Source organism: Acinonyx jubatus, chromosome B3 (genome assembly GCF_027475565.1).
Source record: "Acinonyx jubatus isolate Ajub_Pintada_27869175 chromosome B3, VMU_Ajub_asm_v1.0, whole genome shotgun sequence".
Taxonomy (NCBI): Eukaryota; Metazoa; Chordata; class Mammalia; order Carnivora; family Felidae; genus Acinonyx; species Acinonyx jubatus.
The window spans coordinates 102,284,377-102,304,860 of NC_069386.1; the positions used below are offsets into that span (position 1 = coordinate 102,284,377).

The following is a 20,484-nucleotide window of genomic DNA, read 5'->3' on the forward strand; positions in this document are numbered from 1 at the left end:
TGCTGGAGCTCAAGTGGAGAAGGGTGTCACATAGGAGAGTGTATGTGTATGTAAATTTAAAAAACTTAATTATGTGCCTGTATATACACACATAAAGCCCCATAGCACTGTCCCCTGAGAAGCAGCAGTAACAATGACACCTCAGTCATGATAAGCACAGCTCACGCACAAATCATGGCTTCTAAATACCAATTCCCACCAAATGGTAGAGAAATAGCTGATTCTAAGGCTGGGGCAAAGGCAGTACAAGAAGTTTGGAAAACTTGTGTGCCTAAAAGTAAGAAAGTGCTTTAAAAATGATGGCAACATATCAAAAGGGCATAGGAGCCAATGTGAAAGGGCTCACGGTGCCCAAACATAGGACAATTTGAGATGCAAAATAAGTAACAGATTACAACCTATTGACTAGACAACCATGGGTGTGCCTGGATGGCTGAGATGGTTGAGCATCCAACTTCGGGTCAGGTCGTGATCTTGCAGTTCAGGAGTTTGAGCTCCGCATAGGGCTCACTGCTGTCAGCCTGTCAGCATAGAGCCTGCTTTGGATCCTCTGTTCCTCCCTCCCTCTCTGCCCCTCCCCTGCTCATGCTCTCTCAAAAGATAAATAAAACATTTAAAAAAGAAAAAAGAAAACCATGAATTCACACTGACATTAATAAAGTGAAGATTTGATTAGGTGCAGGATATATACATAGCTTCAACTATTTTCCCAAAAAATATTTACAAAGAAAAACCCAGTAACTTTACAGTGGAAAAGCATGATAGGTAAGCAAGAGATCAAAATCAAAATGAACATCATCAGAAATGGGGCAAAATGAAATTGTGCACTATCTGACAGAATTGGTTCAGTAATATTCCTGCAAAAGAAATGCAACTAGAATCTAATCACAAGGAAACAGATAAATCCAAATTTAGGGACATTTTACAAAATAATTGGCCTGTAATCTATGTAAGTCGAGGGTAGCAAAAGTCAAGGAAAGACGGAGGAACTGCTCCAGAGCCAAAGAAATGAGAGATTCTGCAACGTTAAGACAACGTGTGACTTTGAACTGGATCTTTATAAAACATCACTGGGCCAATTAGTGAAAATTGGGCAGGGTCTGAGGAAGTAATACACCAGTGCTAATTTCTGCTAATTTCCTTATTTTGATGGTTGTATTGTGGTTATATGGAAGAATTCTTTCTTTTTGGAAATGTAAAAGTACTGGAGGGTGATGGGGCACCATGACAGCAGCTTACTCTCAAAGCAGAAACAGTTTATTTGTACAGTATTTACAACCTTTCTGTAAGTTTGAGATTGTTTCAAAATTTTCTTTAAAAAGCAGAATGCAGAGAACTAATCAATAGATCATTCTTAAAGAGCTGATAAAGTAATTCAATGAGATATAGAACTCCAAAAAACATAATTTTAATTATGATGAACTTTGTCCAATTCCTGTGTCTGCTGTGCACATACAGGTTCTTCAAAACGGTTTTAGTTTTGTCATTAATTGACCCAGAAATTTTTTTCACATGACTTTCAGAATCGCGCGCGCGCGCGCACACACACACACACACACTCACTCACTCACTCATTCACTCACTCACTATTAGGATGGTGATAATGTTCGTAAGTGCTGTTCAGTAGGGAAAAACAATGTGAGTTCTATTTTTTTTTTTTAAATCAAACAAAAATGTAGGTATTACTATAAAAATAACTTCTCCCCCTTGTGGCAAAAAATGAAAATACATTTTACTGAAGAATCCTAATATAGAGGCACTTAGTATTACTCCTTCTAAAGTATTTTCACATAAATTCATGTGATCCTCTAAATAGCACACAACATTTGCAAACAATATACTTAGAGGTAGTTTCACAGTTCTCTTAGGTCAGCAGTGTCTAGATTCTGTGTGGATACTATTCTCTATAGCAAAAAGCTGCAGGTTTGATAAAACTGCCACAAAATACTACAGTTCAAAGGAACCAAATCTACCCACAGTATAAAGATTAATATGATAGGCAGATAAAAAGGGATGGTTTCACTTAAAGGCACCTGCCTATTTAAGATTACAGGGGCACCAAGAAGGCCTCCTACCTCTCAAAGTTTAATCCAAAAATTTTGAAAATCCACCATTTGAGATGAATTCCTCAGAGGTGGTTCCATCCAATCTGCAGACTTAGAGTATTAATACAAAGATACGTTGGAAGGGATAAGATATTTTCCTTCATTTAAGATTGCTAATAGTTAAAATAAAAGGAAGTCATTCATCTGAGCTATAAATAAATGAAACTTAACTTACTCATTCCAGATCCCTACGCCTATTCTTAACCTTCCACACTTCTTCCAATTAAGTCACCAGTCACTGATAATTCTATGTTTTACTGACCTTCCAGTGATTATAAATTTAAGTGGTTTTTCAAAGTAAACTTAATTCCAGTTTCAGACTTTTAAATTAAAAGTGGCTCAGTTGGATACTGTTTCTTCAACATAGTAATATAAATATTAGTATCCTGGCTAAAATGAATTATTGACAATTTTAATACATGTTGCACAGTACATATTAATATAGAAAAATACATGTTATCAGCAGCATAATGTTGACCATGTTCTAATCCATTCCACCTGCTCAAATATTAGTGCAAATAATTATATATTTGTAATGCATCACTGCTGTCTAGCACAAATCTATGCCTTCTGAATAAATGACTTTCCTCTGAGGTTGTTTGCTGTTTGGAGTATGATGTGATATATTCATATTTAAATTGGCTTTGTACGGTGAGGCAGACTGCAACCATCTAAAACACTCAAAAAATGAACAAGTATGGTTAATTACTTTTCTCTCCCACCACAAGTGATATTCATCTCAAGAACTGAAGTTTACTGTTATCATCCAAATATTAGTGTTAAAGTATACAGGGCCAAATATTCAAAAATATCAATCTTGTTAAAGCCCAGAGTTATCAGCCTAACTGCTCCAAATCACCAATTAAAGTTCTTACACTCTAACATGTCAGGTTTCTCTCTCATATACACTTGAGAAACTCTTCAAGTTTCTCTTTGGAAAGAGAAAGGACTGATCAGTGGTAAGAATAAAAGTTAAGAGTCTTAACTCTTAAAAGATTAAACATGCATGTTTCCCCCTATATTTTCACTCCAGCATTAGCCATTTAAAAACTACCAAATGCATTATATAATTAACACAATTGGCAAACGTATGACATTAAAATAGTCTGTGTTTGAAGGTAGAAATACTGATTTGCCCATATTTTCCAAGGTAGAGTTGTGATTTACTCCTATGTTACAAAACACTTGGACTCTTTCTTCTGTAAAAGCTAAGCAGATATAGTACTGTAATTGTGTAAAATAATACTACAGAGAACTTTTTGAAAGATTTCTATTAATTACAAACTTAATATTAAATTAAAATTTCATGACCACTTATAAAATTTTAAAAACCAAATTTAAAAAGTATGACCACACATTGGGAACATTAAAAAACCCAACAGTAAATGAAATACTGATCCTGTGTACCAACTTCATAGCCTAAACACTACAGTGGGAACCAAACATTGAATGAGAAGGAAATTAGACTAAGGAAAACTAATGAGTCTATCAAAATAAAAGACCTATTTAATGTTACATAAGGAGAATAGTGCACAGAACATCAAGAGTGAGTGAGAAAGACTTAGGTTTCAATCTGAGCCTTTTATTACCTACAGACCTTTAGCAGGTCTACTTAATGTTTTTTGTGGCTTAGATGTTTCATCTGTCAAATGGAGATAATACTACCCAACTCTTAAGGCTGTTTTGGAATCAAATGAGATCATGTATACAAATGGTTAGCATAGTGCATTGAATTTGAACCAATAAATGTAGCTATAATTATCTGTATTATGCATCAATATTTAAAAATTGTTTTACTTTATGTAGAATTATTTACTCTAACAATATAAACTGGTCTTTTCCTCGAAAGCACATAACATATTTCAGGATCGAGTTTCTCAAGCGGAGAGAAGTACTACCGAATTGAGTATAGTTAAATTAACTGGATGAAAGTTTAAAGTGCTTTTGATATCAAATTCTCCAATAGAAATCAGGAGAATTCAGTACACTTCTAGAAAGTACCTCACACTTCTGAGTCAATGAATAGTATGTGGGTAATATGAAACCTACTTTTGTATTGATAAAAAAAAAAGTTAAATCCCAGATTTGAGCTTTTTAAGTTAATAACAAATTATGCACAGAGTGAACCTTGCTGACTCTCACATAACAGTTGTTCAAGCATGTTTTAGGCACTACCTTATAAACATGACCACCTTAAAAGGTTTTGTGGCATTTCAGGAACCAAAATCTCTTTATCTGGATACCTGTAAATATTCACCATCTTAGATGAGAAAAAGGCATTTTAAGGAAGCAGTACATTCTCCACTTTGAATCAATCTAATAATAAAGTTATTTCACTGTAAGCCAGAAGGCTGATGTTCAGATAGTGAAAATTTAAAGTGAAAGAGGAAAGAAAATCATCTAAATATATCATAAGTTAATGTATTTAGCAGTTTTTTTAAAAAAGGAAGGTGCTAGGGACTTGCAACCATGGAGATGCTCAAAATGAGGCTAATACTTGTCTTGAAATAGTCAATGAGTCATCTGTCTAAAGATTCATTCAACTGTTATTTTATAATTCTTGATAAGGACTATTCATCTACTGTGGTCGACTGTCATTTTCAATACCATAACTTATAGAGGCTAAAACCTGTGTCCTGTATTTTAACTTTCTGTACCATATTACAAAAACATAATATACTTAAGTTTCAGAAAAATAATTTGCAGTGTTTTGGAGCATATTTTCCACTTCAAAACATTACATAGATATTGTCTGTTAGCTCCTGTAGAAATGCAGAAAACTGTAAGGATTCTCTTTAATCAAATGTTGTCTAATGTTACTAATATAGAAAGTTCCATTATTGCTACTTAAAATTTTATCATGTGCATTTGAAAAACATCTTACTTATTGATCATCTTTTTTGAGTCATAAATTGTGGGCAAAATTTTATAGTGGCCATAAATATAAAAAATGCTTTAAAAATTGGAATAAAAAGAATGCAAGGAATGCACAGGGCTTTATAGAACAAAATTTTTTAAAGAAAGATAATCAGTTAAATTTCTAATCTTAGAAAAAAAAGTATTTTTCTTCTAAAAAAAAAAAGGAGGTGAGAAGACCTATAAAAAATAAGGAACATCTTAAAAACTTAAATAGCAATAATTTAGAAAATTAAGTATGGATATCCTTAAGATGTAAAAAATGGAGTGAAATAAAAAAACAATTGCAGGGAATTTGTTTATTAAGCATTAATGTTAACACTTCTAAATTAAGTATTCACTTATGAGTTTTCTTTGTACTGCCTTGGTCAATGGACATAATGGAAAATATTGCACAAAATTCAAGCATGGAAATAATAATTAACAAAATATTTAAGCAACATGTTTATGTTTTACATTTAAAAAAATTAATCCAAACAAAATAATTTGAAGCACTTCTCTGATTTGGAAGTCTTAAAATGTTCTCTCGTGTTTTATTTAAGATTTTGTTTTCTCTTTCTCTCTTTTTTTTTTTTTTTATACAAATTGACACTGTACAAAGAGTTCAAATGGCCAGTAAAACTACTGCTTTAAAATTGTTGGCTTTAAGTAACAGAGGTATAATTTGAATTCACATCAGAGCTTTCTAAAATGGCAATAGTACAAGCATATGACTTTCTCTATTATCCAAAATCTGTTCTGGCTCTCCCCTTGGCTAGGGAATAGAAAACTAGACAGCTTTCTAAAGTTGCCACAATTTTCTAAAATGCTTTGATAAAAGTTGGCATACTTTGTTTCTTTTGCTTACCTTGATAACACTGGGCTAAACAGAAAATTAAGAAAATTCAGTCAATAGTAACTTAAACAGTAGGTAGTGCTGGATCTGGAAGTTTTGGTAAGATTGATGACTATTCAGAAACATAGTCTTAAAAGAAAAGTAGTTTGCCAAAATTAGGCCAAAAAGCCTACATTAAAGGAAAAAAATGCCAAGAATGAGCTGAACATTAAAGTTTATCTGTTCTTAGAAGATTTCGAACACCACAAAGGGAACTGAAATACTACACACAGATAAGAATGAATTCTTGCAGAGCAAGTTTAGAGAGATTGTAGAGTAAATAGCCTTGCTAAATTTCCACTTGACGTTTAAAATTTTATAAGTGATTTATTATGTCACCATATTAAGCCAATTCAGTTAACTCCATTCAAGAATTGCTTCAGAAATGCCTTGAAAAAGATAATGACAGAAACTATAGATCTGAAAAGCAATCAGTCTTCACAAAGCTTGTCTCCAGACTTAGAATATATAATGCTATCTATCAATTACTGATTCCCCTTAAAATAGATTACCAGTGTTCAGCCATCCCATCTTATTCCAGTTTAGTATTAAGAAAGTAATCTTAAAGGGCTGCATTGTTGCTAAACACTGTCAATATTTCTCATATTCACCATTTAGACTATACCTCAACTTTACTTCCCTTATAATATTAAAATAATGAATAAATATGGTCCTTCAGTTAAGGTCCTCCACCTTACCTTAAGTGAAATATAAAATAAGGTAGACTTATTAATTTCTTGCTAGCATTGGCTTAAAATGTTTATGAAATAAGAAATAGTAAACTTTAAGTTTTTTTACCCAGAAAGCAGATGTATTCTGATCCACTCCTAATATCTACATAAAACATTTCATCATATTAGTTCAGTTTATAACATTTTTCTTGGAATACTACTGTTGTACCTCAGGGAAAAATCCAATTAACAAACTACAGAAATTATGCTCAGTTGTTAACCTTTTGAAAGAGGCAAAAGTTCTCTAAGAAAACCTAAAATAACAATTGGTTAACAATTACCAAGTGCTGAAAAGGTCATTAAAAATTGGTAAATAATAAATGCAGTTTTGCTGTATTTTACCATCAATGCAAAATAGGATGGTGAAACTTCCCAATGGAGTATGTCAAAGAACATGAACTGGAACAGTGATAACATCTCATTTGTTTTCTGACACCAGCATTTTCCAGGATGAAAAGAGTGACACGTAGTTTCACATAATTTGAAATTTAGAATTTGAAATTTGTTAAATTCAAGAATGGAATTAAAATTTAACTTAAGGGGAAAAAAGCAAAATATGGCCGGGTAGTGTCCAAATTTCAAATAAAATCTCAAGGGTAAGTATGGCTGCTGTTTTTCCAAACAGTCATTTTTCCATAAAATGTTGGCTGTGTCGTAAGAAATCTCCTGTGCTTTCAGTCAACGAAGACCTGCTGAAGTACAACATGTTTCCCTTGTAAATTCAACCTCAGCTGAAATGTCGAGCAAGGCGGGCAGATCTATAGTCAGCACGAAGTTGTACGAAGGAGTGAAGAATGTTTTTGTCCAGATTAGCAAGTTGTTCTCCTGAGCAGACTTGCTTTAAATTATCTGGGGCGACTACCAGAAGATTGCAAAGTGCATGCAGAGTATCAAAAAGCTGTAATACCAGTGGGATCTGAATTAAGGAAAAAAAAAAAAAACCAGCATTGAAACAAAACGATTTCTAGTTTTACAATTAGTTTTTAATCCTTCTCACTTATTTACTGTTATTCAGGAGTCACTAATGTGGGAGAGGTTCAATATATTAAAAAAATTTTAAAGCTTCAGAAAGTATTAAAACTCAAATATTTCAGACATTACAAAAACGTATAATCTTTTTGAAAAGATATATAGTATGCCAGTTTTCTTCAATAGTTAACAATCATTTATACTTCTGTGGATTAGAATTAGTTATCATTAATTTAGCACTTTTCTTAAATAATTTAAACCTTAAGGAAAACTGATTTCAGAGAGATGTACATGAAGAAAGAACATATTTTCCTGATGTGTGATATATACAGCTTTAGTTATGAAAGTCAACAATGTCATTTGAATTGTGGAACTGAAATATGGCCTTGTCTAAAATAAAGCACAAAGCAAAAATGTGTTAATACTGAAAATATGATTGGAACAACACTTTTCCAGTTAGAAAATGTCAAATCTGTCTCGCTACAATATCAACAAGTTGTAAACTTTTCAGTAATGACAGTAAGTCAGCATGCATTCTTAACGGTCTGACTTATGTTCCTGAGCCTATTTACAAGCTTCAGATTTGTGAATACATACCTTGAAGTCTTTGGCACACTTCCTATATTCAGCTACATCACAAATTGCTAACATGCCACCCATACAACTGTAGGAATATTGTTGAAGATGCTCATAAATAAGTCGATGAAAACGTACGCCAAGTTCCATCAAAACTGTATCCACATTCTTCCCATCCATGGAATTTTTAATCTTTTCCACTTGCTTTCTCACGTAAGCACAGACTTTAACACAGGCCTGTAAAATTTTTTCTACACTTATTACATAGAAATGGATATCAACTTAGATGAGGAGAAAATACATACAGTGTCTCACTGATTTCTAAGTATAAAAGAAAATAACTTAGAGCACAGTAAGATGCACCAATGAAAATGTTAATGAAATTATTAAGCAAAGCAGATATTCTTACTAGTATATTGAATCATTTTACTCACATTAGTATATTGAATCAAAACATTGTTTTCATCTTCTGGCTTAAAATCTGTTTTCTTTTGTTCTGCAGCCAAGATATGCTTCATCTGTCCAATCATACAATTTAACGTCCTAGAGAATTGAGAACACCATATATTTGATCCCTTTATTTAAAAATTTTTTAAAAATGTTTGTTTATTTTTGAGAGAGAGAGAGAAAGAGACAGTGTGAGCTGGAGAGGGGCAGAGAGAGAGGGAGACACAGAATCTGAAGCAGGCTCCGGGCTCTGAGCTGTCAGCACAGAGCTTGACGTGGGACTCGAACTCAAGAACTGTGAGCTCATGACCTGAGCCGAAGTCAGACACTTAACCAACTGAGCCACCCAGGAGCCCCTTGATCCCTTTATTTTATATTCACTTTATATTATTTATACTAAATTGAAATTATTTAATTTCATAGCTCTGTAAAATTATTTACTGTTGGTAGACTTTAGATTTTAGAAAAAATAAATTCTAGGTCTTGCTATCAATGAACTCTGGTTTTATTTAGATTCCTGCTCTTGCCCAATACTTTATTTAAGGTAATATTAAAGATCTTAGAAATCTGTCACTAACTTATTTCGTTAACAGTTATATACAGAGAATGGTTACAAGAGGGGAAGATAGAGGGTTTAAGACGAATGGCCAACATTTGGAAGAAGACGTGAGAAGCATATGAGTTTACACTCTAAGGACAATCAGTAGGCTGAACAAGTGGTACTAAAGACCCAGTTGAGAAATGAGAGCATGGGTTTGTAGTGGTACCAATAACATTTGAGTTATGTGATATTCTCTAACAGCAATCAGTCACCCAGTTATGGTAATAAAAGAGACTGCACTGATCCAAAACTTAGGATCTGTAAGATAGTTATGGTTAATGGAAATATATTTTAGGGGAATTAGAAGGGACTAATTCAAGAGCTGGGTCAAGCAACCTAAGCATAATAATAAAGTAAAGCTAGGAAAAGGGTAATTGGCAAACGATTAATAAATTAAGGGCTAGAGCTCCTGCTGAGGTCAGAAAGCAGGTTGTGGAGTTGGAAGAACAAGAGGTTATGAGCAATGAGTGGGATATTCAAGTTTGAGGTTTTTGTTACCAATGATAACAAGTTCTAGCAGGATATGAGAGTAGGTAGCTAAAGTGAAGATGATCAAGAAAATGAATGGGTCAGACACAAGGAAGTGGAAATGACCTACACTAAGGTTAAAAGAAAAACTGTGAGCCTGTTGCCCAAATTCTCAATAAATACAGGGGACTAACGTAAATGACTGAGAGATAACAGCAATAAGAAAAGATGATGTGAGCTTCAAAGGCAAAGAGGTTCTGACCTAATACCGACAGGTGGACACTGGTCTGGAAATACCAGAAGGGATCAGGTGGATGCTCTGCTTCCCTCTTTTACCCATTGTCCATGGAAAATGGGTAAAAAAGTTAGAAGTTCACATTCATGAGACCACTACAGATCACTGTGCTTTCAATTGGTCAAAAAGTACAAAGACTTTGAGACCAAAGCTTAAAAATTTTTTTTAATATTTATTTATTTTTGAGAGACAGAGCACAAGTGGGGAGGGGCAGAGAGAGAAGGAGACAGAATCCAAAGCATGCTCCAGGCTCTGAGTTTGTCAGCACAGAGCCCGATGCGGGGCCCGAACTCACAAACCGTGAGATCATACCTGAGCTGAAGTCAGATGCTCAACTGACTAAGCCACCCAGGCGCCCAAGACTAAAGCTTATATAGAAAGATATTAAGAAGATACCTAACAAATACATCTTTCCTGAACCTCTGAAAGCTTAATGTATCCAACCTCCCCACGTCCCAAGTATGATTTTTAGGTATTCTGAGGCAAACCAAGAAGAAACAAATTAAGTTAATATGAGGGATTTAGGTTAGGAAAATACACACTTCTTGAAGGGATGATTATAATGTATATAAACATATTACATTATGTGAAATACTGTGTATGTATAATCTCCTGTTGTCCTGACTAAAAGCAAAAGGTAGAGGCCAGTTTTTAGGATTATTCTAAGCATATAATCAGTAAATTAAGCTCAGTAATTAATTCTATAACATGCCCTTTTCCCAGTTTTATTCTTTAACTTTATTTTTCTTTCCCTCATTATCATATACTCTACAGTATATTGATCTTAGTGAAAAGGTAATTGGGAGGTGACCTGCAAATTTGATACTACTAATAAAGTAAAAATTATTTACTTTTTCACAAATTAGAGTGAATTTCAGGCTATCCTTGTAACAGCACTGTTAACTAACTTGCACTCAAATATGCTTTGTTGAATAGAAGAGAAAGGAACAGAATTATAATATATAAAGAAGATATGCCCAAACCTAGTAGCAAGGGCTTTAGCATTTGAATCCTAGCTCTACCACTACTAACTGTGCAATCTTGAGCAAATACTTTATTTCTTTAAGACTCCATTTCCTCATCTGTAAAACAGAATAAGTATTTTCTACCTAATAAATAACACAAGTGAAGGTCCTTAACACTGTGCGTGGCACACAGCAAAAGCTTGATAAATGGTAACTGTCATCATCATTAGTAAGTATAAGACCACCACATCATCTCAAGAAAAGAGACCCACTGCTCTATACCGTAAACAGATAATTAACTACAAAAACTGTTACAAAAATTTTTGAACACAGAGTTTGTATTCACTTAATGAAATTTACTTACAGAAAATTAGCATATTTATTTAAAGCATTTCAGACATAACCCTGAAAATTCTAAATGAAAATAAAATCCTCTATGTTACATACCATTTTTAAGGAGTTTTGAAAGAGTAGGAGAAAGGAGGAGGAGGAGAAAACGATGGCTTCCAAGAATAGTTTTCAACTGAATCTAGTTTAAAAGAATCCAAACATACTAAAAACCATTTTCATGCTGCATTTATAATAGTGTTTTTACAAAAATTTTAAAATTTTTAAAAAAATATTTATTTTTGAGAGAGAGTGAGTGTGAGGCAGGGGAGGGGCAGAGAGAGAAGGAGACACAGAATCAGAAGCAGGCTCCAGGCTCCGAGCTGTCAGCACGGAGCCCGATGTGGGGCTCGAACTCTCGAACCGTGAGCTCATGACCTGAGCCAAAGTCGGACACTTAACCGACTGAGCCACCCAGGCGCCCCTAGTGTTTTTACAATTTAAAAAATATAAGAGGCAAGGGGTGGGGGGGTGCCTGGCTGGCTCAGTGGGTTGAGCATGTGGCTTTTGGAGGACTGAGAGTCCAAACCCCACGCGGGGGTGTGGATTTTAAAATAAAATCTTTAGGGGCACCTGGGTAGCTTAGTTGGTTAAGCATCTGACTTCAGCTCAGGTCATGATCTCATGGTTCATGATTCGAGCCCTGTGTCAGACTCTCTACTGTCAGCACAGAGCCTGCTTCCAATCCGGTCTCCCTTTCTCTGCCCCTCCCCTACCTCGCACATGGTCTCTCTCAAAAATAAACATTTAAAAAAATAATAACATAAAATCTTAAAAAAAACCCAAAAAACTAACAACTTGCCTATCAATGCCAGTATCCAATTTCATCTCCATTTGTTCAATTATTTCTTTTTTCTTCTGAAGGCATTCAGATAACTTAGGAGAAGAGCTATTCAGTGTTTAAAAGGAAAAAAAAAATCACATTAGTAGCCTTATAACTCTGAAAGTTTTTCATATGCATATGTATATTGTTATAAAAATTTATAAATACACAAACATATATATTTTTTTAATTTGCTTGCAAATCCAAGAAGCACGTAAGTAGTAACTACAGTGCCCAATTCAAACTAGGAAATTATGCAGTATTACTATGCCTAATAGTCACACTAGGAAAAATTAACCATTTAGAAGAGAAGGAAGAAGAAGATTTAGATTCATTACTTTTTTTTTTTAATATATGAAATTTATTGTCAAATTGGTTTCCACACAAAACCCAGTGCTCATCCCAAAAGATGCCCTCTTCAATACCCATCACCCCCCCGCCTCCCCCCATCAGCCCTCAGTTTGTTCTCAGTTTTTGTCTCTTATGCTTTGGCTCTCTCCCACTCTAACCTCTTTTTTTTTTTTTGGATTCATTACTTTCATCTCAGAGAAGACATCCCTCAAGAATATAAATATATGTGATTTTGAAATTTTGGGATTGTTTCGTTTTCTTCTTGTTTTGTTGTTTTGTGTTTGTTTCCTTTTTAATTAAATAACAGTAAAAAACAAAACAAAAAATAAAAAACAAAAAATCCATTGGATATCTTAAGAATATAATCAATTATACTAATTAAAGTTTGGAGACTACAGCCAATCCAGTTGATTTAGCTTTCCTACACTAAAAAATAATTTTGACAATCATATTTGCCTTCTGAATGCCACCTAAATGTCAAAAACACACAAAATATTAAGGAATATACAACTCTAACAGTTATGTGGATTCTTTGCTATGTGGCATTACAGTTCTTAAATTAGTACATTTCCTTTCAAAGTGTGATTTAGGGATTACAAGTGATCTTATTTTTAAGACTGTTTCTAGACTAATTTTTTGGCATATCAATGTTCACAATAAAATGTTTAAAATATTATCTTTTATATATTGTTCATCTTTTAATAGTACACATATAATTTTATAAGGCATGTTCACATATACTCCACCTTATTTAATCCTCACATGCTTGAAAAGTTCACATAAACTGATAGGAAAATATAAACCAAACCTTATTTAATGTCGTATATTAAAATCTGTCCTATTAATCTCATGAAATTTTTGTTGTCTTTATATGTAGAGAACATTATAATATTCACTGACATACCAACAAAAATCAATTTGACTAACCTTATTAGTGGCATAAGGTGATCATTAAACTGCTTGTCAAAAAGATGAAAAATAGTATTGGCCTGTTGCACAACATCCAAAAAATAGAGATTTGCATTCCTAGAATCTGAAGAAGGAATTCCTAAAATTGGAAGGCATGTATGTATTAGAATCACACTTGAAGAAATTCATCTTGCTAACTGAAAAAATGAATGTGATATTATGAATAAAAGCAACTGCTATTTTAATAAATCAGCAATGATTTTTGTGGACAGAAAAGTAAAATTAAGCTTAATAATAAAATTAATCCAAAGTTTTTACATGCAAGGTTTCACCATCTACTCAGTTTTCATTATTTGCTGAGATAAACAAAAAATACATCAATAAATGAATCGTCTTGGTCTGTATCTTTTCTTTCCTACTCTCTCACGCCCAGTGGTTCACATGAGCCATGAACCACTTCCACCATTTTTCTTATAACAAGGCCTCATTATCTCAGTTAAAATAATTTTTTTGTTACTTTCCTGGGTTCAAATCACTTTATCTTTTCTGTTAATATATTGTTGCCAGAGTAATATATTTAAATTTACACATTTCACTCATCTTGCTCTCTATTATTTCTTCAAAAATATTCAAAGTCTCCTCGCTGTCTACAAAAAAATTCTTGATTTTTCAGCATGCTATTCAGGTGACTCCACATGCTGACTCCAAAAAAGAGAGCTGACCTCTCCAGATTTCAGATTCATCTTTTTTGTAAAAGAGCAATAGATAAACTCTAAGATACATTCTAACCTTAGATGTCTATGTTTCTAGCTAAAATTAAGAAGCATAATGGGCTAAGGAAAATATTCATACATGAGAAAATAAAAGTTTAATACCTAGAATTCTTTACAGGATGATGATTTTTTTTCAAAGTTTTAAAAATGAAAACAAAAGGGGTGCCTGGGTAGCTCAGTTGGTTAAGCATCTGACTCTTGATTTCGCCTAAGGTCATGATCTCATGGTTGTGAGACAGAGCCCTGCGTTGGCTGCATGGAGCCTGCTTATGATTCTTTCTCTTCCTCTCCCTTTGCCCTTCCCCAACCTGTGCACATGCTTGCACACGCTCTCCCTGTTTCTCAAAAAAAAAAAAAAAAAAAAAGAAGATACGATAAAATCACCAAATAGTAAGAAAACTAAAGACTCCAACACAAACTTAGAAAGAAAATTAAGTCAGTACACATGTAGAAAATACCAATCCTTATTATTAATGGAAGATACAAAAGGTAATATTTATGTGTGTTTTCAACCATTAAATTAAAGGTTTTTAAAGAATATCCAAAGGCACCTGGGTGGCTCAGTGGTTGAGCATCTGACTCTTGATTTCATCTCACATCATGAACCAGCAGTATGGGACTGAGACCTGCCTCAGGCTCTGTCCTGAGCATGCAGCCTGCTTAAGATTCTCTCTTCCTCTGCCCCTCTCCCTCACTCATGTGTGCGCTCTCTCTACATAATTAAAAAAAAAATCCCTTTATTCTAAAAAAATATTCAACACTATGTAAAGAATTAGTACAATCATAAAGGTCAATAACAGTGTAAATTACTGCAAAAAAAAAACCCTTTTGCAAAACTGTATATGTATAGAAAGTTTGAAATTGGTAACACACTTTGTGTGTGTGTATGTTTTTGTAAGTAAACTCTGCCCTCAACGTGGGCTTGAACTCATAATTCAGAGATCAAGAGTCACATGCCCTACCAAGTGAGCCAGCCAGGGGCCCCAGGTACTACACTCTGAACTGCTAATTTCACTTCTGGGATTTCATACGAAGAAAATAATTCAAAATAAGGAAAACACTCTAAGCTCTACAATGTTCACTGCAGCATTATTTATATTACTGAAAAGATTCAAGATATCTAGAAATAGGGGATAGTTAAGTTTATTTAACTTTATTATATATATGCATGACAGAATTTTATTCTATCATTAAAAATAACAGCAGTAAATACTAACTAAATGGCTGCATGGAAGAAAGTTTATGAATATAAGAAACATTCTCACCCCTAAGCCCTTCCAAATTGTGAATACATACAACTATTAAAATGAAGATGCTAGATTTCCATATGAGCTTAATAACAGATCCTTCATACCATATGGATTCAAATTCATGTTATCTTTTTTCATTATCTTCTTTAATTTTCATACCTTTGAGGTATTATTATCCAATACAAATTGCCACATTAAGTCATTTGCAAGTGGCAAATGTTAAATACTCAATGTCAAGATCTGCTGTAATTAGGGCACCTGGCTGGCTCAGTTGGAACAAAGCATGTGACTCTAGATCTTGGGGTCATGAGTTTGAACCCTATGTTGGGTGTAGAGATTATTTAAGAAAATGAATAAACTTAAAAAAAAAAAAAGAGTCTGCTGTACTTAAGTTAAAAAAAAAAGCAGGCTACAAATGTTTATCTACATCATGAGAGCAAATAAAAAAATGGGTAAGAATAAACCACAAGGTTACTGAATTATGGGTGAGTATGCTTCAATGTTAAAACCTTTATGAAATGATGTGACATACAGTCAATAAACATTTTTGAGCATCTACTATGTGCTTTCTAGGTGCCAGACAATAATGGTGAATAAGACAGATTAAGATTCCTAGCCACAAGAGCATACATGCTGTTCTCTTAAAATACTGTCTCCAAATTCTCAATTCACTCCTTCACCTCATTCAGCTCTCTGGATCATGTCTCCTCAGACAGGCAGTCTCTGACCATCCTTCCTCAAAAAAAAAAAAAAAAAAAAGCCCTCTGTTCCTGAATTTCCCATCCCAATTCCCCAACACTTCTCATTAACTCTTACTCAATTTTACATTGCACTTTCTAGTCATTTGTCTATCCTTTCCCTGAGATTGAAAGCTCCATGAGTGCAGGAGTAGACACTTAAAAGGTATGTGTTGAATTAATCAATTCTGGTTAGTGGAGGCAGATGTTAACAGATGAAAATTTCATTGCGAGAAGTGCTATGAAAAACATTAATTCAGTGATGAAATAATGAGTTACTGGACTGGGAGAGGTGGGCTACATGGCTAGTGTGATCAGCAAAGGACTCTTTGAGAAGGTGACCTCTTAGTTGAGATCAGAGGTTGAAAAGCCAGGCATTGAAGAGCTGAAGGAAAAGGATTTGAAGGATAGGGAAACACCAAGTGCAACAAGCCTGAGTGGGAAAAAAGAATGAAGGCCAGAGCGATTGAGGTAGTGAGAGGAAGTGCAATATGAGATGTGGATGAATACATAAGAGGAGGACAGATCAAAAGCCATGCTTTTGTGAAGTCTGTTATTATTTTCCCCCTAAAAGTAACAGGAAGATACTAACGGGTCTTAAACAAAGAAATAATAATCAAACTATTATGTGGAGTCAGTACTGTGCAGAAGTGAGAATGTACACAGAAAGGCCAGTTAGGAGTAGACAGAGATGACGGTATGTATGTATATATGTATGTATGTATGTATTTTAAATGTTTTATTTATTTTTGAGAAAGCGAGCGAGCTAGGGAGGGGCAGAGAGAGAGGGAGACATGAATCTAAAGCAGGCTCCAGACTCAGAGCTGTCAGCACAGAGCCTGATGCGGGACTCGGACTCACAAACCATGAAATCATGACCTGAGCCGAAGTCAGACGCTTAATTGAGCCACCCAGGTGCCCTGAGATGATGGTATTTACATTAGAGTGGCATCAGTAGACCTTGAGAAAAGTAGATGAATTTGAGTTATGTCTGCAAGTATACTAACGGGATTTGCTGATAGACTGGCTATCAACATTCATGAAAAGGAAAAATTATGGGAACTCCTATGTTTGGGGCCTGAGCAACCCATAAATAGTAATACCTTTCAAACACATGGAGAAAAATGGGAGTCAAACAGATTTAGATGGAAGATAAAGAGCTTCATTAGGCATATGTTATATCTGAGATGCACAATAGACAGGTGGAAAGTTCAGAGGCAACTGGATTAATGGGACTGGGATTTAGGGAAGAAGTCATTATTACCCTATGAATACCAGTAAACCCAAAAGACCAAAAGCAAAAGAAAAAATTTTAATATGAATTCATTCCTTTCCAGGCTTATTTTGGAATATTTTTCTTTCTACACCTTATATTACTCAATTGCCTCAACAAGAATTGCTGTCATCCTTATTTCTGCTCCCTTGACATTTTATAACCTATAGCATTGTACTACAGTCTGCCCATACGCTGCAGTAACTTATGTAGCTTGCCCTGCCCTGCTTGATGTAAGAAATATGAGACAACTGTGTCTTTGTGTAACTTTCAGCACCTGGAAAACCCTTGCATTAAAGAAGCTCAAAAAGCATTATTCATTGCATTGAACTGAATTTGATGTATAAAGTTGAATATATATAAAATAATATTATGCATACAGTGAACTAAGCATGATTAAAGAAATTTAATGCAAATTATAAGACAAATAAATATACTTACCAGCAAGTCCTGTTTCCAAAGCATAATCGATATGCTCAATACATAAAAATTCCACAAGAATGGTAAAAATTCTAAAGGCATTCCTTGGTAAATCAGAAGGATCAGAAAGCTTTAAAAAGAAAAACCAAACACATTACTCCTCAAGTCTATCTTAAAAAAAAAAAAAAAAGCAACTTTTTTTTTAGCAATCCATTTTGTCTAAGATGTAGCCAGTGTTCAGATATCAAAATAACTTATACTCCCATTCCCACCCCCAATGACTCTCTCACATACATAGACATATAGTTACAATGCTCCCTATTTGTCTACAATTCTCCTGGCTTAGACTAGATCAGTGTTTTTCTCACCTGGATTGCAATCCATTAGTGGATTGTGACAAGAAAGAGAGGAGAGAAGAGAGAATCAATAGAAAATGAAGTACAATGTACATATTAAAACCAAATATAGTTTAATGAGATGCACATACACACAAAACATAACACATACACAAACATACATATAACAAATGTCCCCTGGGCTGCCATGTAAAATCCATTTCCTTTTTTTTTTTTTTAATGTTTATTTATTTTTGAGAGAGACAGAGTGAGTGGGGAAGGATCAGGGGGACAGGGGGACAGAGGATTCGAAGCAGGATCCATGCTGATAGCAGAGAGTCCAATGTGGGGCTCAAATTCATGAACTGCAAGATCATGACCTAAGCCAAAGTCAGATGCTTTAACTGAGCCACCCAGGTGCCCCTGTAAAATCCATTTCTTATTGTAGGTTGTGGTGAAAGAAGTTCCAGAGCCACTAACTTTAACAAAAGCTATTCTAGCAAAACTCAAAATAAGAAGGGTTCTTTATTCTACTGGGGGAAGAGATGGGGAAATCAGTAGCTGATGCACTAAACTATGACAGGCTCAAATCCCAGCTTCATCACTCCCTGGTTGAGTAAACCCTTAAGATGTTATTTAACCCCACAAGGCCTCACTTTCTCATCTGTAAGGTGGGAATACTATTAGCAGTACTTATATCCTAGTCCAGAGGTGAGAATAAAATACAAAAATGCACATAAAGTATTTTTAGCACAGTGTTTGGCACACAGTAAACTCCCCAAGTGTTCATTTTGCTGTTGATGTTGCTGATGATTACTCAGTAAAAGAATTATTAACGTCACAGTGAGAAAATGAAATCTCTATTTAAAAAGTTAGAAAATTACCTCTCAACTTCTTATAACTGCTTCCTGTATTGTTTATCAATTGATTGTTGCCTCTTTGTAGTCTCCATTCATGTACCTTTCTCAGAGTAATGATTATCATCTGATATAAAGAGGGGGGAGTTGAAATACATAGCCCACTTTAAAAGATCCATTATAAATACTGATTTGATATTACTCGATTCCCTTCCTGGTCTTCTTAATACCACTCCCCAAAGTTTATTCTTCACTAGTCACTCTAACCACAACCTTCACCTCTCTTCTTTGCTCACTGATGCTCAACAGATGCCCTTAACTAGCTATAAGCTAGAAAGGTCTCAAATCAATGACCTCAGTTTCCACCTTAAAAAACTAAACAAAGAAGGGCAAATGAAACCCAACTAGGTACCAAAAAAAAGAATAAAGAGTGGAAATTGATGAAACACAAAAGAACAGAGAAAAATCAAAGACACCAAAAGCTGATTCTCTGGGAAAATCAATAAAACTGATAAACCTCTAGCTAGACTGATCAGGAAAAAAAGATACAAATTACCAATATCAAGAATGAAAAGGCGACATCACTATATATTCTACAGATATTAAAAGGACAATAAGGAACTATCAGGAACAACTTAATCCCAATAAACTCAACAATTTATGTAAAATATACAAATCCTTAAAAGACACTACCAAAGTTCAATTAAAAAGAAATAGATAACCTATTTCTAAGTCTATTCAAGAAGTTGAATTTGTAGTTAAAAACCCTCACAAAGAAAACCACAGGCCCAAATGACTTCCCTGGTAAATTCTCCCAAACATTTAAGGAAAAAATAATACCAATTTTATACAAACTCTTCCAGGAAATTGAAGAGGAAGGATTATTTTCCAACTCATTCTACAAGGCCAGTATTACCCTGACAACCAAAACTAGACAAAGACATTATGAGAAAAAAGTATATGTATTAAGTCAATATCCCTCATGAACACAAACACAAAGATTCTTGACAAAAGTTCAGCAAACCTAATCCAACAAAATATACATGGGATAACACATGGTGAACAATTGGGGTTTATCCAAGAAAGGCAAGGTTAACTTTTGGAAATCAATGTAATTCAGCACATTAACAAAATAAAAAGAAAGCATTTGACAAAATACAACACCTAATCTTATAAAATTACTTAGAAAACTAGAAATTAAAGAATTTTGTCATTCTGATTAAGAGCATCTGTGAAAAACCTACAATTAGTATCATACTTAAGGGCGAAACACTGAATGCTTTATTCTTTTTTTTTTTTAATGTTTATTTTTGAGTGAGTGAGAGAGAGGGAGGTAGGGGCATAGACAGAAGGAGACACAGAATCCGAAGCAGGCTCCAGGCTCTGAGCAGGCAGCACAGAGACCGATGTGGGGCTTGAACT

The 20,484-nt window shown here is 34.3% G+C and overlaps 1 protein-coding gene across 1 annotated transcript in view; it reads right to left on the bottom strand.

The window, feature by feature from the left end:
* Positions 1–4,773: 4,773 nt before the first annotated feature.
* The window catches only part of EXOC5 (exocyst complex component 5), a 55,886-nt gene continuing 40,175 nt past the window's right edge, over positions 4,774–20,484 (bottom strand). The window contains exons 13-18 of the mRNA XM_027065799.2: positions 17,892–18,000; positions 13,436–13,556; positions 12,137–12,223; positions 8,606–8,714; positions 8,193–8,408; positions 4,774–7,542 (exon numbers count right to left, since the gene is read on the bottom strand). Coding sequence (XP_026921600.1) covers positions 7,354–7,542; positions 8,193–8,408; positions 8,606–8,714; positions 12,137–12,223; positions 13,436–13,556; positions 17,892–18,000 — 831 coding nt within the window. The 3' untranslated portion in view covers positions 4,774–7,353. The remainder of the gene's footprint in view (positions 7,543–8,192; positions 8,409–8,605; positions 8,715–12,136; positions 12,224–13,435; positions 13,557–17,891; positions 18,001–20,484) is intronic.